The sequence below is a fragment of the Ictidomys tridecemlineatus genome, chromosome X (assembly GCF_052094955.1).
Source record: "Ictidomys tridecemlineatus isolate mIctTri1 chromosome X, mIctTri1.hap1, whole genome shotgun sequence".
NCBI classification, from domain to species: domain Eukaryota; kingdom Metazoa; phylum Chordata; class Mammalia; order Rodentia; family Sciuridae; genus Ictidomys; species Ictidomys tridecemlineatus.
Genome location: NC_135493.1, coordinates 112,711,336 through 112,736,929, shown reverse-complemented (window position 1 = coordinate 112,736,929; position 25,594 = coordinate 112,711,336). Strand labels below are relative to the sequence as shown.

At 39.5% G+C, this 25,594-nt stretch overlaps 1 protein-coding gene across 3 annotated transcripts in view; it reads right to left on the bottom strand.

The window, feature by feature from the left end:
• Map3k15 (mitogen-activated protein kinase kinase kinase 15) overlaps positions 1 to 24,530 on the bottom strand; it is a 113,298-nt gene extending 88,768 nt beyond the window's left edge. Inside the window, exons 1-3 of one of the 3 annotated variants that reach the window (XM_078035058.1) lie at positions 23,928 to 24,530; positions 3,102 to 3,241; positions 435 to 458 (exon numbers count right to left, since the gene is read on the bottom strand). In XM_078035058.1, the coding sequence (XP_077891184.1) occupies positions 435 to 458; positions 3,102 to 3,241; positions 23,928 to 24,285 (522 nt within the window). In that variant the 5' untranslated portion in view covers positions 24,286 to 24,530. The remainder of the gene's footprint in view (positions 1 to 434; positions 459 to 3,101; positions 3,242 to 23,927) is intronic. The other 2 variants (XM_078035057.1, XM_078035056.1) reach the window with 2 other exon arrangements.
• Between the last annotated feature and the right edge of the window lie 1,064 nt (positions 24,531 to 25,594).

Below are 25,594 nucleotides of genomic sequence, written 5' to 3'. Positions count from 1 at the left end.
GGGAGTGCAGGTCCAGCTCAGGATATACCTAGGTGGTTCCAAGCTCAAAGCCCTATGAAGTAATAAAGAATATACACTTGTCTGACCTTGCCTCCTGTCCCACACTTTCAAAGGGCCAAGTGGGGCCTAAGCTAACTGGTGGATTGAGGGTTTCCAACTGTCCTCCTTAGAAACAACAAACACGTGATTAGAAATCACCTTGCTACCTGTGATATTTTCAGGCAAATATTTTATAAATTTATACTTATGGGCTGGGGTTGTAGCTCAGTGGCAGAGCACTCACCTGGCATGTGTGAGGCAATGGGTTTGATCCTCAGCACCACATAAAAATGAACAAATAAAATAAAGGTATTGTGTATATCTACAACTACAAAATTATATTTTAAAAAAAATTTACACTTTTGAGGCTAAAAATTTGAAAATGTAATACTTACTGTGTTTTTTTGAGTTACCATATCCTGAAAAGAAAAACAAAAGATGAACATAGTTTTTCTAAACAGTTAATTTTCATAAGCATTAGTCAATATTCCCCACATCATATAGTGCCCACCTTAAAACAAGAATTAATCATTTGAACCCCCACCATCTGAAAGCTTCAAATAGAAATGAACCTCTGATAATCAAAAAATTCACATTCTATGGAAAACCAATCATAATTGTTTAGCTTTGGAAGTACTGGAGGGCATTTCTGCTTATGATGGTTTTCCCATATCAGTGACAATACTTTTATCCAAAAGATTTATTTTACTTTTTGTAGTTGTAGGTGAACAACATGTCTTTATTTTATTTGTTTATTTTTGTGTAGTGCTAAGGATCCAACCCAGTGCCTCACATGTGCTAGGCAAATGCTCTGCCACTGAGCTAAAGCTCTAACCCCCCAAAAGATATTTTGAGACTCATATTTGGGGCACCGAGTGCTCTGCATCCCACCTTCCCAGAGAAGAATGACAGTGACAGTAAGAAAGCACTTGGGAAACACTGTGCCATCCTGGGGTTTGAATAGATCAATGCAAAGGCTGCAGAAACACCATGGTCACTCTTCCTACAGAAAGAGTACTACTGGAAGTATTCCTGACACCCTATTAGAACTGTCTAGGCAGGTTCAAATTCATGTCCATTTTAGCCAGTTAACAACAGGATGGTTATGCAGACCTTGAGTATATATCATTTATTTATATGCTAGAAACCAACATTTCTGCAAGAGAAAACATAATTAAATATCTGCCCTGTAAAACAAGTTTTATATAATCAGAGAATCTTTTTTTTCATCGATGGGGGTCAAACCCAGGGCCTCACACATGCTAGGCAAGCACTGTGCCACTAAGCCACATCCCTAGCCCAAGATTTCTATTTTTGATAAGAAGTTCAGATTGCTTCCTCTGGAATGACTAACTACCCATTTCCATTCTAGGAAATATTTGTCTGATTCGTTAAAAATTAAAAATTTTCAATCTCTAGCCCTGTAAAATAATTTTAAAATTATCTAGATCATAGAACTTTCCAGAGGGCTTTTCTAAAGCACAGCTGAGGAAAAATGTATTGAATTAGGAAAAAATGTTAAAATTTCATGTTTCCCATCAAAGTACAGATTAATAATCTATATACTTTCATATTTTCTAAATTCTAAGTATTCTAAATACTTCTAAGCACAGTGAAAAATCAGTAAAAGCAGCAGTTAATATCTAAATCTCTAAAGTTATTTAGGTTGGCTTATAGACTATAAATATGTTTCTAAACTGTAGAAACTATTCTACAACATAAAGCACACTGATAAAAGTTTCTTTTTTTTCACTGTCATACAAATGACTTCAAATACACTATGTGTTATAACTACAGAGCACCTATCTACATAAAATGCATGTGAGGTTTAACACATACAGATTATACAACAGAAGCAGGTGGTGTTAGGTGGTGTTTCTATCAGGAAATAATCTCAAACCAATATAGAACCCAGAAAAATTTGGTTAATATTAAATAACAAGAAACACATACACATACATACATACATACACACACACACACACACACACACACACACACAGCCCAAGTATGGCATAAAATTGTCTTGTTACAGTACTGAGGGAGTTGGACACTTAAAAAGGATGTCTATAAAGACCAATCTCTAAACCCACTAGTTCTCATACCTGATTGCACATTTGGGAGGTTTAAAAAAGTCCCATGCCTGTGCAGCACACCCCAGAGACTGTGACGTGATTGTTTGGGGTGTGGCCTGGCTCCTGGGATATTTACAAGCTCTCTGGGTAATTCTAAAGTGCAATCAAGGTTGAGAAACAGTGCTGTAAACAAACTATTAATTTTTAAATAATTTAACATAAAGCAGGATTTTCTAAGATATTCAACAATATTAGCAGAATTTTAGAATAACGCACATCAGACATTTATATTTTGCAAATATAAGCATTTAAAAATGTTCTATATGGGCTGGGACTGGAGCTCAGTGGTAAAGCACCCGCCTTGCATGTGTGAGGCACTGGGTTCAATCCTCAGCACCACGTAAATAATAAATAAAGATATTTTTAAAATGTTCTATATTATCAAAAAATGTTTGTTTCAATCTTGCCAAAATATGTTTCAGAAATTCTCAATATTACTGAAATGTATAGGAATACACTTGTTTTCAGTTTTGCTAGGTTTTCAGATTAGAGTATAATAACAAATTAAATGTCGATTATATCTATGGTAAAATTTTCTGCTTATTTTGGTAACTGTTAAATATATCCCTGTCATTATCCAAGTCAAGAACTAATTTTTATAACATGTAAGTTTGGATCAAATTGTCCACAAAGGGATTCAGAGTAGTATGTTTGTGTCAATGGAAGTGAATATTTTTTGCTTTTTCTCTAATGAGCCTGGAAGTGCTCAGGTTGCCTGCAAAAGCATAATGTAGCAACGATGCTCACAGAGCAGCCAGAAATTTATAAGTGTGAGGTAGAACCAGTGGTAGGAAAAAAGGTATTGCAAAAGCAATTTTTATTACTTTTCTCACATATAATTCCTGTGCTATGTTACATTTCAGCTTGACATAAAATTCTGCTTTTCCAAAATGATGCACTCAGAGGAAAGTGAACGATGTTCTTTACCTTCAGTGACAGTGCTGTGTCGGCATCGGTATCATGGTACAGGATCACATTATTGGCCATGTCAAAGCTTTCACGGACTCCAAGATGGTAGAAGAGGGAAGGCTGTCTGGAGAAGTCACTCATGTCTACAAAAGCAACATCTGAAATGAACAAGAGAGGGATGGGAGTGAGAGGACAGATGATCTGTCTACTTAATCTACTTGTTACTGATAACTAACAGGGAGCCATGGCAATTTGTATTTCTACCATTAACCTTTTAGGTAGAGTTGGGGAATGATTTGATTTCACTTAACCCATGAACTGTGGGAGAAAAGAAGTAAGCATTTTTAAAAAAACAACAAAAACTCTCTTCCTTTTTTAAAGTGATAGGAATATAGTCTCAAAATCAGCTAATGAATTTATCTTTAATGTTATTCTTATGAAATATATATCAAATATAGTTTGCCTATTTATGAAGCATATTGTATAATGAAATGAAAACCCAGGTAAGCCCAAGTCATTACATATACACTTCCCTGATCACATCTCCTCCCTCTTGCCCAGAGGAGATCTCTATCCTCATTTCTGGATTTATCATTTCCCTGCACATGTGTTTGTGTCCCCCTCTAAATTTGTGTGTGGTAATCTAATCCCCAATGTGATAATATTTGGAGATGGTGCCTTTGGGAAGAACTCTCATGAATAGGTTTAATGTTCTTATAAGAGGCCCCAGAGAGTTGACTTTTCCCTTCTGCCATGTGAGAACACAGTGAGAAGATCCAGGCTATGAACCAGCAAGTGGGCTCTCATCAGACAGTGGATTTGATGGTACCTTGATCTTAGACTTCCCAGCCTCCAGAATTATGAGAAGTAAAATTCTGTTGTTTATAGGCCATTCAGGCTATGGTATTCAGTTATAGCAGTCTGAACAGGCTAAGACAGTATGTAAAGACATGTATAGGTATATTCTATTTATGAACTCCTAAATAATATGTTGTTCATCTTTATATGTCTTTGAATTTTATATAAATAGTACCTTTTGTATTTTCTTTCGCTTGCTATTTATTTATTTATTTTTATTTGTAGTTGGACACAATACTTTTTTTTTTTTAATTTATTTTTATGTGGTGCCGAGGTTCAAACCCAGGGCCTTGCACATGCAAGGTGAGTGCTCTACCTCTGAGCCACAACTCCAACCCCTTGACTTGCTATTTTTTTAAAGCAATCTTTTTAAAGGTTTAATGTGTTTCAGGATAGGTGTATTTTCTGTGTGTGGGGGGGTGCTGAGGATTGAACCCAGGGCCTCATGTGTAGTAGGTGAGTACTGTATCCACTGAGCTACACTCCCAGCCCTGACTTGCTACTTTTTGATGTGATTCAACCAACTTGTTCATCTAGCTCCAGTTCCTTCAGTTTCACTTCTATATAGCTTTCCATTGAATCACAATTAGATCACAATTTTTTATCCATCCTATCTGGAGATTTTATTCATTTTTATTTTTCTATGTCCAGATGCTACAATAAACATTTCTGTGCCATAGCTCCTCATTCACATATCCATCATCAACTTGACAATATAAAATGTCTCCTAAAGTTGTGTCCTGTCATGAAAACTTATTCAAAAAGGAGCAAATTATTGTATCAATCACAAACATTTAAATTTGCTTAGTAGTATTAGACACCATTTCAAAATTTGTAATTTTTTGAGATGATGCAAGAGCTCCAAATTTCATGGGAGGTTCCCCACTATGTGCACTAGAGATACAGAAATATAATGTCCAAACTTCTGCTCACATTACTGTGACTTACAGCAAGTCAATGAAAATTCTGATGAAATGGAATAGAGGTGAGTTGTGGGTGTCAAGTGTATGAGTGTGAGGAAACAAGAAGGTAGAGAGAGGGCTGGGGTTGTGGCTCAGTGGTGGAGCGCTCGCCTAGCACATGCAAGGCCCAGGGTTTGATCCTCAGCACCACATAGAAATGAATAAATAAGGACTGGGGATGTGGCTCAAGCGGTAGCACGCTTGCCTGGCATGCGTGCAGCCCAGGTTCAATCCTCAGCACCACATACAAACAAAGATATTGTGTCCGCCGAAAACTAAAAAAAAAATAAATATTAAAAAAATTCTCTCTCTCTCTTTCTCTCTTTAAAAGAAAAGAAATGAATAAATAAAATAAAGGTATTGTGTCCAACTACAACTGAAAAAAAATATTTAAAAAAAAGAAGGTAGGTAGAAACCACATCAGCACCAGGCTCCACAGGTTCTGCAGAGACACTGGGAGACTTGAGGCCAAGTGTCACCAATTGACACTTTTATTCTTATATATGGATTGCCTACTATATACCAGGCATAAGTGTGAATGGGGCATAATCCTTTTCTTAAAAAAAAAAAAGTACAGTACTATGCAGGGAACTAGAAGGAAGTGCACACAGAGCTACTGTGAAGGGGGCTAAAGTGAAGGAAACTGGGAGAGAGGAACTCCCAGGAGGGTGCCTAACCACTCAAGCACGGAGAGCAGTCAGAGAAAGTCTGGAGGAAGTGATGCTGTCTGTGGCCAGAGGATCTATAAGAGTTAGGAAGGTAAATGAGGGCAGAATGGAGGAATGGAAAGGGAAGGAAAGAATGCTGTAGGAAGACCAGCAAGTGCAAAAGGTCAGAGACAAGTTAGGTTGTGTATGTTAATTTCCTGGCCAGAACACCCTAGGAGATGAATCTGGGCTAGCAAGTACCTTCCAAGCATGTTAAGAGGGCTGGACTCTACCTTGAGGCAATGGAAAACAATGGTAGGTTGGTTGTTTTTTTTTAATGGAGAACTACAAATATATATAAAAGTTGACAGAAGAGTAGGAAACCCACATAAGAGTCCCTCACCCTCAACAATTATCATCTCATGATAAGCTCTGTTATAACTCCAGTGCTATCCATATCACCCCCTTCCATATTATTTTGAAGCAAATACCAGTTACCATATCCTTTTATTCCCAAATATTTTAGGATGCATTGCTACAATATGAGAACTCAGAGAATAAAATAGTCATAGTATCCATGCCTCACCCAAAACTATTTTTTAAATAATCAAGAGAAGTTTTAAACAGGAGACAATCACATTCAAATTCACCCTTTAGAGGTTGTTGCTAATGATAGGACAAATGCATATGCTGAGGAAACACTTGACAAGACAGCTCGGCTAATTTATCTCAAATGGATAATTCTGCTCCCCACAGAGGTTTGCTCAGAGTCAAAAATAACACTGCAGCTGAGTAAATTAGACATTCTGCCTATATGATTGTTCCCTGGACTCCATTACCTACTCAAAATTAAAAATGAAGAATTTCATACTGATGCTATTTTAAAAGTGGCAACATAAGATACCAATTCCAAGGCCACAATGATTGCTATCTTTAGTTAATAAAGGAGAGGAAACAAAGGAAAGTGGTAGGGAAGGGCAGAGTGCAGGGTCGCAGGACAGCAGCCTCCAACTCCCATAGACTTATAGGCAGTCTGGAGCTTGGTGGAGTAGCTTTTTGCCAAGTTAATTAAGTTTTTATCTGGCAACACAAAAAACCTTCCTCTTTATGCCTTCTCAACATTCTATACTGGGACCTGTAGTACCTCCAGACCTGTACTTCTAGGACCTTACTACCTCCAGAAGTTCTTCTATGTCTCCACTCCAGAGGTAGTGACTTTCCAGTGCCAATTAAAATAGGTCAATGCTGCTACTTAAAATAAAAAGTCAGAACAATTCATGTTCAGTAGGAAAACTGTCTGAAATTTAACACTTAATTTTTTTGCTTGACATTTGTCACACAGGCTACTAGCATGAATTGATTTTAAGCAATTTATTTATTTATTTATTTATTTATTTATTTATTTACTTACTTACTTACTTACTTATTTTTATTTAATTTTTTTAGTTGTAGTTGGACACAATGTATTTATTTTTATGTGGTGTTGGGGATCGAACCCAGGGCCTCACCTGTGCTAGGCAAGCGCTCTACCGCTGAGCCATAAACCAAGCCCTATTTTAAGCAATTTATATCCAGACAATATTCAACTGGCTTGCTTTTAGAATTTCTAAGACACTAATTTAACAGTGGTCTGAATTTTTTTAATCATATATAAAGCCTCCAGGTTTGTTTTCCTAAAGAGACTACCAATTCATTCAAAGCTTTAATGATCACAATGGTCACATGGTCTGTCATTTACTAAATCCTTCCAAACACCTCAGGTGAATTTCAAAAGCACCTCACTGAGAGGCAGGCAGGGCAAATACTGGCTTCATTTTGCAGGTGGGCAAATTAAATGCAAACTGGTTAACAGACTTGCTCAAGTTCACTCAGCTAGGACAGGACTCAAATTCACTTTCCTGACCCCAAGTCCTATTCTCCCCAGTGCATGGATAAGACTTACTGCTATCCTGACTCACTTTCTAAAATCAAGCCACTGAGGAGGAAGACAATGGATATATCAGGCTAAATACTAGGCAAAAGATCACAGATTAAAAGGAAGAGATAAAATTCAGATATTCATTCCCATATATACCCTATGTTCCTAGCAGTCATTACTTTCCAGTTAGTTCCCAGTGATATAGGCCAGCCTTGGCAAAGAAGCCTGCATAGTATAACCCAGCTTCCTTGATCATGAGGCAGGCATGAACACATCCCTATCTACCAAGGTTTAACACACTTTAAAAAGTGATATACCATGGGGGACTACAAAAAGCCAAGTCCAGTAAAATGTACACTTTAGCTGGAAAGCATTTAAATTTTACATTGAAGCACCCCTCAATTTATCAATTATAATCATGTCAAAACATGCTAATATAAAATAAGATCAAATATATACGGGCTTTTAGTTCATTCAAATTTGGGGGGCTTGGGGTTAGCTCAACTCACTTGTCTAGCATGCATGAGTCTCTGAATTCAAACCCCAGCACCATGCAAAAACAAAAAAACAAAAAAAATCAACAAAAAATATTTTGAACACCATCTTGAACATAATTTTTGTTACATATTTTATAAGACTATAATTTTTAGTGTGGTTTATAAGTATTGGATTTCTGTAGTAAAGCATTAGTCAACAAAATGATACAATAGTCACTAGTGAATGATTTACCAGAGAAGTTCTGTAATCATACTGGTTCATGCCAATCTTTAAATATACTCCAGCTTACCCATAAGACGATCTTCCTCCCAGCAGACTAAAATAAATAAAGAATATAAGTAAGACTGGTTTTGTCTAAATGTAAATAGCTGGGGTTTAGAATAAGTTTCCTACCAAAGACACTTCTAAAAAATCTGATTGGACTTAATTACAACATTGGACATCTGAAAACTCCCTTTTAAAAAAGCTCAAATTTACTGGACAGAAGATATATTGACTAACTCCTACCATAATTTAGGTCTGACTTGGTCATGACTTGGGAGGAGGACCACAAGTTTGAGGCCTGTCTCAGCAACTCAGCAAGGCCCTCAACAACTCAACAAGACCCCATGTCAAAATAAAATAGATTCAGGCATGGTGGCAAATGCCTATAATCCCAGTGGCTTGGGAGGCTGAAGCAGGATGATCACAAATTCAACGCCAGCCTCAGCAAAAAGTGAGGCGCTAAGCTACTCAGTGAGACCCCGTCTCTAAATAAAATACAAAATAGGACTGAGGATGTGGCTCAGTGGTCAAGTGGCCCTGAGTTTAATCCCCAGAAACAAACCAAAATTATAATAACAATGAAATAAAATAAAATAGAAAAAGAGTTGGGGATATGGCTCAGTGGGTTAAGCATCCCTGGGTTCAATCCCCAGTACCAAAAAAGATCTGACTTTATCCATTACTGTTCATTGCTAACACTCTTTCAAGTTAGGCCAATTGAAAGAATGCTCTATCTATCATGGTTTAGAATTTCTAAGACACTAATTTAACAGTGGTCTGGAATTTTTTTATCATTTAAATCTCATCTTCTAATCTTGTGAAAATGTGTCAACCTACCAATTCAGTGTTAAGAGGTCAGCAAGTCCTTACCTAGTGCCACAATAGATGGGTAATAGTTGCTTTGACTATTGATGTTTAACTAGGAGGAGGAAGGGGAAGAGTGGGGACACCAGAAAACTATATCTGGTCCATCTTTTGCTTCCAAGTATCTATTTTTTCTTATAAGAATGACCAATATAAATCATTTTTGTAGCTATATAGGTGTGATCAACATGTATCCACCACTAGGTTTTCCAAAAGAGACATGGCATATATAAGCAAACTATATTTACTCATTGAGGTAAATGGACTTAGTGGGCTCTTAATTTCAAACCACTCCCAGTGAAATAATTGTAAAACACAGTATTGTATGATTTCAGGTGCTTTATCTTTCACACAAACACGTTTGTCTTTCACCCAACAATGCAAAAAAAAATGAGCTGCATTATACTGCAAGCTAGGTTGCGTTCATTGCTTTAAATGACAGCAATATTATCCATGTTTTCACACCTCCCAGATCCAACTTTGGTTCCCCAGCAGCCTTTGAACACACCACCTCAAATTTTCATCTTCATCACCCAAAGACTTGTTCTCAGGTTTCTTCAACCATTTTATAACAGGATCACTTTGCCATGCATTTCTTGGGCAAATTTTTAATGAATTATGGTTATACAAAATATTGGTTATGCATAATTCATAAAAATGATAAATAATAAAAACTCCATTGTGTATATATACCACAATTTCTTTATCCATTTGCTTGTTGATGGGCACCTGGCTGGTTACATAGCTTGGTTATTGTGAACTGCACTGCTATAAACATTGATGTGGCTGCATGTCTACAGTATGCCAATATTAGATCTTTTGAATATATACTGAAAAGTGGGATAGCGGGGTCATATGGTAGTTCCATTCTTAGATTTTTGAGGAATCTCCTTACTGCTTTCCAGAGTGGTTGTACTGATTTGCAGTCTCATCAACAACATATTAAATGTACCTTTTTCTCCACATTCTCACCAACACTATCTTGATCACTGCCATTCTGATTGGAGTGAGATGAAATCTCAGTACTTAGTTTTGATTTGCATTTCCCTGATTGCTAGAGATGTTGAACGTTTTTAATATATTTATTGGCCATGTATATTTATTTCTTCTTTTGAGGAGAGAAAGTCTCTCTGTAGTTATATTGCCCATTTATTAATCAAATTATTTGGGGGGGTGTTAAGTTTTTTGAGTTCTTTAAATATTCTAGTTATTAATCCCCTATCTGAGGAGTAGATGGCAAAGATCTGTAGATCTCATTCAGTAGGATCTCTCCTCATGCTTTTAATTGTTTTATTTTCTGTGCAAAAGCAAAAAATGTCTTTGGCAAATTTTTGAGACAAGTTTCTTATAAACCTTTTCTGACCAGCAGATAACAAGCTCTTCTTTCCACCTCTTCTTTATCTCACCTTTGAGCTACATGCAATTTTAGAGCCCAGCAGAGTTTGATGTAGTGCTACCACACACTGCAAACCATGAAAAACGTACCACTGAGTTTTTCTTTCATAGTGACAAAATTGTAGAAAAGAGTCCTTGAAAAAAAAAAAAGAAAGAAAGAAAAGGGACTTTGCTTTAAGTTGTTCTCTGACTCATTAAAACGAACATCAGTCAACACCAGAAGACTCATGGCTTGCTTTTACATTTACTTCTCCAACAATACCCTTTTATTCTTAATAAAACCAACTGCTCCTTAAAGATTATCATAAACCAATCAAGACATTTGCATGAATGCTGATTTCACCTATTCTGTGTCCTGTGTTTCCTCATTGATGTCTGTCCCCACCAACTGTGGGGGGAACTGAGTTCAGGTAGTGGTGGTGACTCATGATATGGGATATGGGGCCATCAGTTGTTGTCCTTACCCCTTCAAGTTTTCTTAAATTTTTTTCACATACCAATTTCCTTTTTCTTAGGTGGTCGTTTGACAGTGAATGTGCAAAATTTATGATTTGCATCAAGCATGCCTCAATAACCAGAGACTTTGCAGTAATTATTTACTTCTGAGAAAGCAGAAGCACTTTTGGATACAGGAGTCTCATTCTTAAAGACATAAAACACATTTTAACAAACTCATCCAACAAGTTTTGAAGCTTTAGCCTTGTGAAATCCAATGCCAATCTAAGAATCATTCTAAACATCAAAATTTGTCTTTGCTGCAAGCTCATAACAAAATATTTGATGGGATACATTGGAGGCCAATTAAGCATCTGCTATGGTTTAGATACAGTTGGCATGTGGCCCCCAAAAGGTTCATATGCTGGAGGACTGCTCTCCAGTGCAGTGGTGATGAGGTAGTGAAACCTTTAAGGGGGGCACCTTAGTATAAGGTGGTTAGGTCATTGTAGCTGCTGCCCTTGAAAGGGATTAATACAGTTCTGTGAGACTCCAGGTAGTTCCTGCATGAATGGGTTATTGTTTGGGGATAATAATAAGTTAGATAGTGGTAATGATTACAGAACTCTGAATATATTAAAACCCATGGAACTATATACTTTAGATGACTGGACTACATCTCAATAAAGCTGTCAAAACCAATAAGAACCAAGTACTAGAATATTCATAGCAGCACCATTTATAAGTCTCAAACTGGGACCAACTCTAATGTTCATTTACAAAAGAAACAAATTGTGGCATCCTCTTACACAATGCTATACAGAATGACACTGAACAAATTATTGTTATATTGATATTATAGAGATATCCCACAAACATAAGTGAATGAAAGGATCCAAACACTAAAATGGTACAAACTCTATTATTTCATTAATAGAAAGTATAGAAACAGGCAAAACTAACCCATGCTGCTGTAAAATCAGTATAGTGGTTGCTCTTAGCCAGGGGTAAGGCTAGAAAAGGGCAACAATCACATGCTGGGATGCTGTTGGCATCCACTTTCTTGATCTGGGTGCTAGGTATACAATGTGTTCAGTAAGTGAAAACTCAGAAGTACACTCAAGACTATATACATATATGTGTGTGTGTGTGTGTGTATATATATATATACATACACACACACATATATATATATACCTCGATAGAAAGATAAATTAAGAGGCGTATTCAAAGTAGGGTTTTATGCTTTTTCCTCACCTCCATTCTTTAGCACAGGACAAAGAATGGAGTTAGGATGTAATCTCCAACCTCTAAACTTTTCTTACAAACTGCAGGAGTATAATATGACACAACTTCCTGATGACGGGCCATCTGTCCAAGGGATTCAAGCCCTGAATCTTTTTTTTTTTTTTTTTTTTTTTGAGACAGGGTTTCACTATGTTGTTGAGGCTGCTTTGAACTTGAATCCTCCTGCTTTAGCCTCCCGAGCTGAAATTACAGGTATGTGCAACCATGCCCGCTGAGCCCTTAATCTTTATTGCCCAAAGCATCTTTCATTCTATAAACTGAAGCTCTGGTACACTTATTGATGGGGGCAGAAGGTAAGGGTGTAAGGATAACCAGCATTTATGGAGCACTTACCAAGTTCAAGACACTGAGCTTAATTCACTACATAGGAGATTTTAAAAATGAGACTCAGATATTTTAAGTTATCCAGCTCATCCAGTCAATAAATGATAAAGGATAGGGTAGAAATTCAAACTCTGGTGCTTAATACCAATGTCCTTTGTCGTGTACCACTTGTATTATCAGAGCCAGTGGGACACAATGATAGTACATGTGTTGTTTTGTTTTGGAAGTTTTTTCTCCAAAAGGCAGATGGGCCATTGGCCTAAAGGGCAACCTGAGCCTCCAGAACTTTTTGGGATGATGAGATGAAAAGGAGGTAGCTGTGGTCCTACGATCTGGAATCCAAGTGCCTTGAAAGCTCATCCTGGCCAAGCCTTGTCTCCCAATATGTTTGAAGCAAGGTTTCAGGCTTGGTTTATCAAAGTCTCCAGTGTCAAATTTCATTTGAGAGGAATCACAGATGTAAATGTAAAAGATAAAATTATAAAGCTTTCAGAAGTACACAGAAGACTATTTGCACAGCCATCACCTGGGAGGTTTCATAAGACAGATAGAGTATGCAATCATGAAAGATTAATATGCTAAATTAGACTACATCAAAAATAAAAACTTCTGCTCATCAAAAGTCACCACTGAGTATATGAATAAGCAAGCCACAGTCTGGGAGCAAATGCTCACAAAATATACTTTTGACAAAGCATTTAAATCTAGAAATATAAAGAATTCATAATTCAATAATAAGATGACAACCCAATTAGATGGGTAGGTGACTCAAGCGGACACCTCACAAAGGAAGACATCTGCATGTCAAAAAAGTGCATGGAAAGGTGCTCAACATCATTAATCATCAGGGAAAGGCAATTAAAACCATAATGAGAAATCTCTACCTCCTTTACTGGAAAGGCCAAAATTGAACAGATCAATAATACAAAATGTTGGTGAGGATGTAAAGCCACTGAAACTGTCACACATGGGTGCTAGGAATATAAAATGGTACAACCACTTTAGATAAATGGGAGGACAGAGTTTCCTATATATACCTATACTTTGATCTAGCCATTCTACTCCTAGGTATTTACTTAAGAGAAATAAAAAATATTAGCCCACAAAAAGACCTACACATAAATGTTCCTAGCGGTTTTATTTGTATCAGCTCCAAACTAGAAGCAACCCCAATGTCCATCAAATAGGAGAATGCTGAAACCAATTGTGGTATATTATTACAATGGAATAGTACTTCACATTTTAAAAAACTCAAACTATGATACCTGCGATAATATGGATGAATCTCAAAAACATCATACTAAGCAAATAAAGCCAGGCACACTTTGTGAATACACACTGTGTGAATCTAGTTATATAAACTCTAGAAAAGGCTGATCTAATCTATAGTGATAGATGAATCATTTCTTGAGGTCAACAATGGGGGTAAAGGAAGGAATGCATCAGAGGGGACATGAGGGAACTTTCTGGGAAGATAGAAATGTTCTGTATTGTTATGGGGTTTGGTTTACAAATGGTTAATCATTTTTCAAAGTCAGATGAGATGAGTATTTCAATGTATATACATTTTGCATTAAAACACTTAAGTATAGGGGCTGGGGATATGGCTCAAGCGGTAGCGCGCTAGCCTGGCATGCGTGCGGCCCGGGTTCGATCCTCAGCACCACATACCAACAAAGATGTTGTGTCCGCCGAGAACTAAAAATAAATAAATAAATATTAAAAATTCTCTCTCTCTCTCCCTCATCTCTCACTCTCTCTTTAAAAAAAAAAAACACTTAAGTATAATAGTCAAGTAGGGGTGGTGAATGGGTAGAGGAAGAGAAAAGAATAACAGAATGTTAATAATTGCTGAAGCTGGGTAATATACATGCTTGAAATTTTCCATAATAAATAAAACATTTAAGAGGGAAAAACTTATCTACATCAAATGCTCCTACTTCTCACCACCTTCTCTTTCCCTCCCCTTCAATTCTGCCTGGCCCCTGGGCTGCCCTCCTGCAGACCCTGATTTCCAAATGAGCGCTACTTCCTGCCAAGGCCCACCACTCCATTCTGCTGTGCAACCACCCCCCAACTCACAACCATCAACAACCAAACCCCAACAACAATCAGGCATTCCTGCCAAGTTCTGCCACACCCAATAGCTCAAAATCTGCACAAAGTATTGAGAAACATGAATTTTTCCAGGCTACTCTGTAGAAGTTCAGTCCTATCCCAGCTATTATTTGACTAAGAGTTGAATACCACCCATCTCCAAACCTGTTATGTAGAAGGCTTTTAAATAATAATTTAAAAAGCTTATGGCTTATATTCCAAAACTATGCCAGCTGACCACTGAAAAGAAAACATTTTTTGCCCTAGTAACAAATAATAGCTAATAAAGCAGCGGGCCAGCCCACAAATGTCAGTTCTAAAATGTGCTCAAGGTGATTGGCAATGAATCAACTAAATGCTGCAAGTAAAATGCTTCTTTCATCAAAGTTGGCCCACGTGACTAAAAGTTGAGGAAAGTTCCCAGCTTAATGTGGGAGTAGCAGTGGCATGGAAAGGAAGCACCCCCCCACCCCTCCCAACCCCTGTGGTCCAGCCAGTACCCAGGTCTGGCAGAACATAGCTGAGGTCTGGATAGGGGATCTTGCAGCCTGGTCCCTGAGAGTGAAATTATTGCTGTGTACCAGGTCACTTTTTGAAGCAGGGAGGAAGAGAGCAAGAAAGCTTCTGAGTTATAATTCCCATTATATTTGTTTAAAGTAAAACCATAATCATATCATAGAAAATAACACAGTATAAAAAATGTGGACAAAAAGATAAAGAACCAGCATGTCCAGCATACACATGCAGCCAGTGTTTCATTCCGGTGTGTCCAGTAAGTTCTGTTAGTCTCTTCTATCAGACATGTACTACTGAGGAAGGTTCAGACTCAGAAACAGCATTACGACATACTTTATTTCTTAATAAAGGCATAAGTGCAGAATGCCTATGTCTTGGCCACCATTTTCAACAAGGTCACCAACAGAAACTCTATTCTGAATTTCTTTTAAGCCAAGTATGGTGACATGCCTATAATCCTAGCCACCCTGGAGGTTAAGAGTGGAGGATCCCAAGTTCAACACCAGCCTCAGCAACTTAGTAAGGGCCCTAAGCAACTTAGCAAGACCCTGTTTCAAAAATAAAATATAAAAAGGGCTGGGAATGTGGCTCAGTGGTTAAGCACCTCAGGGTTCAATCCCTGGTACAAAAAAAAAAAAAAAAAAAAAAAAAAAAGGATAGAAAGTCCCAGGATCAAGAAAACTGCATCTGTTCCATTGAAGAGTTTGCTCTCTGGCAGAAGATCAATCATTAAATCAGTAATCATTTAATTGCAATTGTCTTATCTGCTAGGAAAGAACCCCTCAGCATGCAAAAGCTAGCAGGGAGGAGTAGAGGAGTCTGAGAAGGTTTCCTGAAGAACTCAACTGTGAATGCTGAATAGCTACTGGCCAGAGGAAGACTGCAGGGTAAAGGAGGGGGGCTTAGCTACAGTGGCTTCTAGGCAGACAACATGGATTTGAATATATCAAGACCGGCCCAGGGCTGGGTGCTGTGGCACATGCCTGTAATTCCAGCCACTTAGGAAACTGAGGCAGGAGGATTGCAAGTTCAAAACCAGCCTAAGGAACTTAGCGAGACCCTATCTCAAATTTTTTTAAAAGGGCTAGGATCCAGGTGTGGTGGTGCACACCTGTAATCCCAGCTGCTCAGAGGCTGAGGCAGGAAGATCGTGAGTTCAAAGCCAGCTTCAACAATTTAGCGAGGCCCTAAGCAACTCAGTGAGACCCTGTCTCCAAGTATAAAAAGGGCTGGGGATGTTGCTCAGTGGTTAAGTCCCCCTGAGTTCAATCCCTGGTATCCCACCTCCCATCTCCCAAAAAGACTAGCCCAGCTTTGAGAGACCAGTTAAAAAGCTGTTGGTAGTAACCTAGATGACAGATGATGGTAGTAGGGCACAAAGGGAAATGGGCAGATTTGAGAATCAGTTTGGAAATAATAAACCAGATTTAGCAATGAGCAATGATAGAGTCAAGACTAACTCCTGGGTTTTCTTTTTCTTTCTTTTTTTTTTTCTTTTTGGTCCTAAGCATTGAACCCAGGGACACTCAACCACTGAGCCACATCCCCAGACCTTTTTATTCTTCTTATTTTGAGACAGGGTCTCAATAAGTTGCTTAGGACCTAACTAAATTGCTAAAGTTGGCTTTGAGCTTATCATCCTCCTGCCTCAGTCTCCTGAGCTGGTGTGCACCACCGTGCCTGGCAACATGTCTATTTTTATAGAAAGCCAATATCACTATTGGATTAAAAACCAACAGTCACTACAGAATCATTTAATATAAAAAAGAAATTTTTACTCAGCCTCCAAAACTGATGAAACTGTGAAAGGAAATAAAATGCCTCCCCTCACATGGCTGTTATTAACCTAATGCCTCAAGCATATCATTTGTATTTTCTTAGCCCATATGGAGGCGCTACTACAACAGTAAGGATCCGTGACATGAGATAATCCATGGCTCTCTCTTGACAAAGTATGTCTTGGCAGACAATTGTCTAGCAGTTAGGCTGGATTTTCACAACCTTATCACTATAACAAATAATCTATGTTTTAGTACACTGACAGACAAAAAGTTTCTCTCTTGTTTATGTAAAATCCAAAATGGATGTTCCTGTTGCAACTGCTGTCCTTCAAAAGGTGACCCAAGGATTTAAGCACCTTCCATCTTGTGCCACCACTGTCTTCTACATGAAGCCTCCAAGGTCACCATGCAGACCATGAAAAAGGATGGGAGAATTTGGGGAGGCCTACTACATGCAGCAACACTTTGGCCAAAAAGTGACAAACACCACTTCTACTTACATTCCATTGGTCAGAAGTAGTGGTACATCTCCCTAGGTAGGGAATGTAATGGTCACTTTAGCAGCACAAATATGTGGGAGCCACCCAGCTCTCTCCACAATTTCTTTTTTTAATTTATTCTTTTTAGATAGATATACATGATCATAGAATGTGTCCACCACAATTTTTATCCCCTGATTCTATACAAGCCAGCCAGAATCAAAAAAAAAGGGGGGGGTATCAGCATAGAGGAAAGTCAAATGATTAATGTGCAGATTAAAGTCCTAGTCTTGGTTTTTATCTATGTTTAAAAAATGCAAGCATTACATTGTAAACAGTAATACTTCACAACTTTTTTAAAAATCACTGTAAAGTCAGGCACTGTGGTACACACCTGTAATCCTAGTGGCCTGGGAGGCTGAGGCAGGAGGATCACAAGTTCAAAGCCAGCCTCAGCAACTTAGCAAGGTCCTAAGCAAGTTAGTGAGACCCTGTCTCAAAATGAAGAATAAAAAGGGCTGAGGATGTGGTTCAGTGGTTAAGTGCCCCTGGGTTCAATCTCCTGTACCAACAAATAACAACAAAAATCACTGTAAGCATAATTGAAGAAAAAAATCAGAAGCAAGGCATTTATAATGAGGTTCTGCTGGGCACAGTGGTACATGCCTATAATCCCAATGACTCGGAGGATGAAGCAGGAGGACTGCAAGTTTGAGGCCAACCTCAGAAATTCAGCAAGGCCCTAAGCAACTTAGTGAGACCGTGTCTCAAAAATTTTTTTTAAATAATAAAATAAAACAAAGGACTGGGGATGTAGCTCAGTAGTAAAGCACCCCTGGGTTACATCTCCAGTACTAAAAATAATAATAATAATTTTTAAATAAATGAGGTTCCAAGAGGAAAGAAGTGAGGCAAAGTCAGACCCAATAGGTATGGAAGATTACTTGTGCCTCAGGCAGTTATGGACAAGGCTGTTCTTGTCATTTGAGCAGTTAATAGCTAACTCAAGGAGGCTTCCAATTAGTATCTAGGTGGAGGCCTTCACTTAGATTGGACATTAACCACCAAACTAACTGGAGAGTAAAGCTACATCAATAACTTGGTGGACTCCCGGGAGATAATAAGTTGAATTCTACCAGTTCAGAGCTCACTTCAACATGTGCTACTATAATAAATATATTCAATTATAGCATCCAGGGGAACTAGTCTCCATGGTCAAAATGGCTGGAAAGTATGAAACCAAATCACATAGGGTTCCTCACTGCAGGATGTCTCAGTCTTATGTTCACAAGCATTGAAGGCTGCTCTGGAAAATACAGACCAAACACACTGCACACACTGCACGAGCTGAGGTCATAACTAGGGATTCTAGTAAAATGACAAGATAGGCAAACCAAAGGCATATCCTGAAGCAGTTTGTCTTAGGAAAAGAGGGACATCCTTTGTTCTGTAATACTGGAAATAACCAGGCAATTGACACTTGAATCGACAGGTTTTACAGTTTTCAGGACTCCTTTTTGCAATGGATGATAGATGCTAGATTAATCCAATCAAATATGATCTTTCTAGGAGCTAAGGATACAAAGAGATGGCCACCAGCTCTGCTAAAAGTAAATGGGATGCTCCTCAAAAAAATTAAACAGAATTATCATATGCCCTAGCAACTCCACTTGTGAGTATATACCCAAAAGAAACAAAACTAGGGATTCAAACAGATAAATGTACAACCCATATTCAAAGCAGCATTATCCACAATAATCAAAGGTAGAAGCAACCCAAATGCTCATTGATGGATAAACAATGTGTATATATACAGTGACATTATTATTTAGCCTTAAAAAGGAACTAAATTCTTTTTAAAAATATTTTGTTTTAGTTGTAGTTGGACACCAATACCTTTATTTTATTTTTATGTGGTGCTGAGGATCGAACCCAGGGCCCCACGCAAGCTAGGCGAACGCTCTACCACTGAGCTACAACCCCAGCTCAAAAAAGGAACTAAATTCTAAGAACAATTCTACAAACTGGGGCTGGAGATGTGGCTCAAGCAGTAGCATGCTCGCCTGGCATGCGTGCGGCCTGGGTTCGATCCTCAGCACCACATACAAAGATGTTGTGTCCGCCGAAAACTAAAAAATAAATATTAAAAATTCTCTCTCTCTCCTCCTCTCTTTAAAAAAAATTTCTACAAACTGAAATATGGGGGAACCCTGAAGACATTATGTTAAGTGAGATAAGTCAGTCACAAAATAACAAATATTCTATGATTCCACTTATATGCAGTATCTAAAGCAGGCAAAAATTCATAAAAACAAAGTAAAATAGTGGTTACTAGGGGTTGGGGGAAACTGAATAATAGGGAGTTATTATTTAATGGGTACAGAGTTTCAATCTGAGATGATAAAACCCAAATTGTTCAATATGCATAAGAGGATTTTCTCATACTCTCCATGATATGATAATGGCATATACATATGTTTACACATTTGTCCAAACATACAGAACATACAACACCAAGAGTATAATTTAAAGACTTGGAGTGATAATGACCTGTCATTGTACGTGTACTACTGTGTTGGAGGATGCTGAGAGTGGAGGAGCTCATTGTGGGTAGCAGAGCAATGCAGGAGGCCTTGGGAAATTTCTGTACTTTCCTCTCAATTTTACTGTGAGCCTCAGAGTGTTCCTTCTTTGTTTTGTTTTGTTTCTTTTTTCTTTTCTTTTTTCTTTTTTCTTTTTTTTTTTTTTTTGGTACCAGGGATTGAACCCAGGGATGTTTAACCACTGAGCCACATCCCAGCCCTTTTATTTATTCATCTAATTTATTTATTTATTTATTTTATTTATCTAAATATTATCAAATATTTGAGACAGGGTCTTGCTATGTTGCTTAGGGCCTCACTGAATTGCTAAGGCTGGTTTTGAACTCACAATCCTCCTGCCTCAGCATTCTGAGCTGCTGGGATTACAGGCGTGCACCACCAAGCCTGGCTGAAAAATAAAGTCTTAAAATAGTAAGATTGCATAACATTTTAAGTGTGCCACTTAAACACACACTTTAAAAACAGTTAAATTGGTAAATTTTGTTATATATTTATATATACACACACACACACACATACTGCCACGATTTTTAAAAGGTGCTGGATAGTTTTCTTCCCCAACAGTGTCCACTTGTTCTTGCTTAGGTGCCTGTGACGTTCTTCAGCTCATTCAATCAATCCCAGACTGAACCACATATGACAGAACAAGGAGATGGAAAGATACAATCAAACTCAGCCTTGACTTGCTATGAGAACAGGAGATAAGAAGTGCTTAAGTGTCACTTCTATGACCCTTCAAAACACACCTGGGATGGCTCAATAGTTGCCCTCCCCTCCTTTTTCTAGAAAAACATTTTCTAAGGGTACCTTGGCAACGAGGAATACATTACCTCTTTGCTGTTCCACACAGTAACCACCTATGCCTATGAAACACTTAAAACGGGACTAGTCTAACTAAAGAACTATTCTATTTTATTGCATTTCAACTAATTTAAATGTAAAGAGCCACATATGGCTAGAGGTTACCAAACTGGAACCTCTAGGTAGAAGCAACCCAAATGCTAAAACCCCAGTTTAAGGATTTTATACAACAGCCAAAGTGGCAGATTTATATCTTTTTGGTGGAAATATCAAAAAGCTGTGAGGATGGGGCTAGGGTTGTGGCTCAGTGGTGGAGTGCTTGCCTAGCACGTGCAAGGTCCTGGGTTCGACTGTTCCATCCCCAACCCCATGTAGAAACACACACAATTAAACTACTATGACAGGACTGCATGCCCGGAATTTGAGGGCAAGCCCCCACTTATCTTCTCATATGCTTTTAGGTTTAAGGTAGACACTGTCACTCCGTTTTATGTGCTGCATCACATAAAAATAAATAAATAAAATAAAGGTATTGTGCCCAACTACAACTAAAAAACAAATATTTTTTTAAAAAAAGCTGTGAGGATAGAGATCAAGAAGCCAGGAATGGGGCTGTGGTTGTGGCTTAGTGGTAGAGCGCTTGCCTAGCACATGGGAGACACTGGGCTCAATCCTCAGCACCACATAAAAATAAATAGGGGCTGGGGATGTGGCTCAAGCAGTAGAGTGCTCACCTGGCATGCACGGGGCGCTGGGTTCGATCCTCAGCACCACATAAAAATAAAATAAAGATGTTGTGTCCACCGAAAACTAAAAAATAAACATTAAAAAAAAATTCTCTCTCTCTCTCCCCTCTTTAAAAAAATTCTCTCTCTTAAAAAATAAATAAATAAAATAAAGGTTAAAAAAAGGAGAATGCTTTAAAAAAAAAAAAGCCAGGAGTGGGTGTGGGTGTGGGGAGATCATCTATTTAATTCATAAATGCACTCATCACAGTTACTACGTATCCTTTTTCAAAACCATGAAAATAATTTGGGGTTGGGGCTGTAGCTCAGTGGCAAAGCACTTGCCTAGCATGTGTGAGGCACTGGGTTTGATCCTTAGCACCACATAAAAATAAACAAATAGATCATTCTGTCCATCTACAACTACAAAAAATATTTTTAAAAATAATTTGATTATAACAAGGTATTGAGAAGTAATTTATTCAAGACCAGGACAAGGTTAACCAAAAAGAGATACATGATGTTATCAAAAATTCAAGGCACTCTAGACCACAAGCAAGCAAAGCTGATGTCCTTGTTCAGTAGCTCTGGAATTGAAAGCCTGAGATTTGATATCTGAGCCTTCACACCGAACCTGTTAGAAGGGACACTATTAGCAGGTGAAGACCTGGTACACATGCATGTGTCCACACACACAGAGTCCCACAAAAGTAAAGCCATTGCACAGGAGGCAGGAGGACAGAGTTGTGCCTAATGGCAAAAGGGACATTCAGAGAAGGGTCTGTTCAAGCTTTATCCTTAGAGCAGAATGAACAGAAGTGGAGAAAACCAAATGGTTCTAGGTGAATGGCCTCCTGAACAACTTCTCAAAAAGATGAGGTGCTGAAAGGTATACTCAGTACAGTCAAAAATGTCTGTTTTCTCAATGGGTCCAGCTGCCACTTGTTTAAACAAGCCTGACACCCCAACCCCTTACAGTTGGGGAGGATTTGCTCTGCAGAAGAACCACATCCATGCTGCCACCAGTAAAAAGAGAATTATCTGGGCTGAGGGTGTAGCTCAGTGGTGGAGTGCTTGCCTACCATGCATGAAGCCCTGGGTTCCATCCCCAACACCACACAGAAACACATACAATTAAATACTATGACAGGACTGCAAGCCCAGAATTTAAGGGCAATCCCCCACTGATCTTCTCATATGATTTTAGGTTTAAGGTAGACACTGTTACTCTGTTTTGATCAGTGGAAGACAAGGATTCCCAGGTAATTACTATCTCACATCTAATGCTTATAAATGTCACTCAAATGCTAAAAGCTTGTCACCAAAGTTGCACCATAAAAAAAACAATTCAGGGGCTGGGGCTGTAGCTCAGTGGTAGAATGCTTGCCTAGCACATGTGAGGCACTGAGTTCGATCCTCAGCACCGCATAAAAATAAACAAAATAGGGGTAGGGATGTGGCTCAAGCTGCTCGCATGGCATGTGCGGGGCGCTGGGTTCAATTCTCAGCACCACATGAAAATAAAATAAAGACGTTGTGTCCACCGAAAACTAAAAAATAAATTAAAAAAAAATAAAAAATAAACAAAATAAAAATATTGTGTTCATTTACAACTTAAAAAAATTAAAAGAAAAAAACAATTCATTGCACACCTGGAGAAATTTCTTCCAACTTGATGTACTGATTTGAAGGCTGAATTGACAGGGCACACTTACCTAGAGACCTAGTATGCCACTCCAGCAATGGAGACCTTGAACCCCTGAATGCTTGTGCACTGTGGTAGAATACACCCCACCATCAGTGTGTGTTGGCGCCAGGAATTAAAATGTGCAAAAAAATACTGGAGTATTTCTAAGAGGCAAAACCACACCACTTGTAAGACACCGATTCCAGTTCTTGGTTGTGAGGTGAAATCACTGGGAAGCAAGCATTAAGCACCCCTGAGGCTTCCGTGTTGTCACTGGCCTGGGGTGGGCATGGAGAATTTTAACAGCTCCCCAGGTGGTTCTAATGTGAATCCTGCAACTGGGACCCATGCCAGTATGGGGCATGCCAGGAGTGAGAAAAGTTGGAGAACTGGGGTTGTGGCTGGTGTGTGTGTGTGTGTGTGTGTGTGTGTGTGTGTGTGTGGATGTTCAGCATCATCTGAGTTACTGGCTGCTTCTTGGGTTATGGGATATTTTAAAAGATTGAAGGATAAAGGGTCTAAATGCCAGTGGCCTCTATTATGTTTAGTGGTCCAAAATTCAGGGAGTATGGGGAGCGGGGAGGAGAACTAAGGGTAGCGACCCAGGGAGGGAGTGCCATGGCTTCTGGGAGGATAAGGAAAGCTGGAGTGGGTTGGGGACAAAGGGGGCACCCGCCCTCACCTGCATCGTAGAAGGCATCGAGCACCGCCGTCTCCCCGAAGTCTAGCTCCCCGAAGGGCACGGAGGTGAGGTGGGCGCCCTCAGCCTCGCAGGCCCGAAGCAGGCACTGCAGCGCCCCGGCCTCAGGGCCGCCGACGGCGCCGCCTTGGGAGCTCTCGCTGCGCACGTATATTGCCCGCAGAGCCCGCGGTGGCCCGCCCCCGCTCCCGCCGCAGCTGCCAGCTGCAGCGTCCTCCGCGGCTCGGTCGGGCTCAGCCAGCCCCGTCGCGCCCTCCCCTCCAGGCGGCAACCGGCACTGGGGGGATTCGGCCGCCGCCCCGAGTGCCCCGGCCAGGGGCGTCCCGTTGCCGCTCTCCATGTGACTGCCGGCGTGCCCTTCCCCGATACCTCCTCAGAGCCAGTGGCTGGCGGCTGGGAGTCCGCTGGGGGCCACAAGTTGCAGCGTCCGTGCAGTCCCGGCACCTGCTCCTGGGACGCGGGACCCAGAGAGCAACAGGTGGCCTGGCGGCGGCCAGGTGACGCCAAAGGCCCCTCAGAGGCGGACTGAAGCTCCAGCCCAGCTGCCCCGAGCGCCCTTTGAAGGCCCGCGAGAAAGAGGCGGGGGCTGGGGACGTCAGGGCAAGCGGAGGGGGCGGCTGGGACGGGCGACGGGGCAGGAACAAGGAGGGCGCCCCCTGCCGCCTCCCCTGGGCAGCTCCTGGAGTTGCGGAGCCAGGAATTTCAAGCCTTTTTTTTCTTTTCTTTTCTTTTTTTCCATCCCTCTAGTCTGACCACTATTAGGAGCCCCGATTACTTTTTTCTTAAACAAGTTGAAGCTTTCAAGTAGGGTAAAGACTCTTTCAAAGCACAGATTTGACGTTAATATTCAATACCAAACTAAATACAGATGTAGTTTGAACTCAGCATTGGTGAGAGCAGATGCTTCGTTTTATCCTCAGTTGCCAAATGCATGGCCTTCCTGAGCCCGGTCCTAGAGTCCAGTTTGTCCTGACTTTCACTGTGACCTTGACAAAGCACTAGGAGGCACCAGCAACAAACCTTGTTTGTTGAAAATAGATTCTATGGAATGCTGTAAACCCAAAGGGTCTTCACTACATCCAACCCACCATTTTAGTCGCAATGGTTAAATTGTATTTAAATCATAAATGCACTAGACATTGTCACAGGGTTTTTTGAGTGTTTTCTTCTCTAGTAACAGATTTATTGACATACAATTCACATACCATACAATTCATTCATGAAGAGTGTATGATTTAATGTTTTTTTAGTATATTCATAGAACTGTTCAGCCATCACCACAATATTAGAACATTTTAATCCCCATCAAAAATAAAGTACTCATTAGAAATTAGTCTCTACCTCCCAACCCAAACAAACCCAGCCCTAGGCAACCACAATTTACTTTGTCTCTATAGATTCGCCTCTTCTGGACATTTCATGTAAATAAACTTGTACAGGGTGTGGATATAGGTTTTTCTCAGGTATATACCTAAGAGTGGGATTTCTGGGTCACATGATAAATCTATGTTTAACCTTTGGAGAAACTGTCACTGTTTTTCAAAGTGACTGTACCATTTGACGTTCCCACCAGCAGTATAGGAGGATTCTTTCTGCATCCTCACTGCTACTTATTGTCTATTCTTTTTATTACAACCATCCTAGTGGGT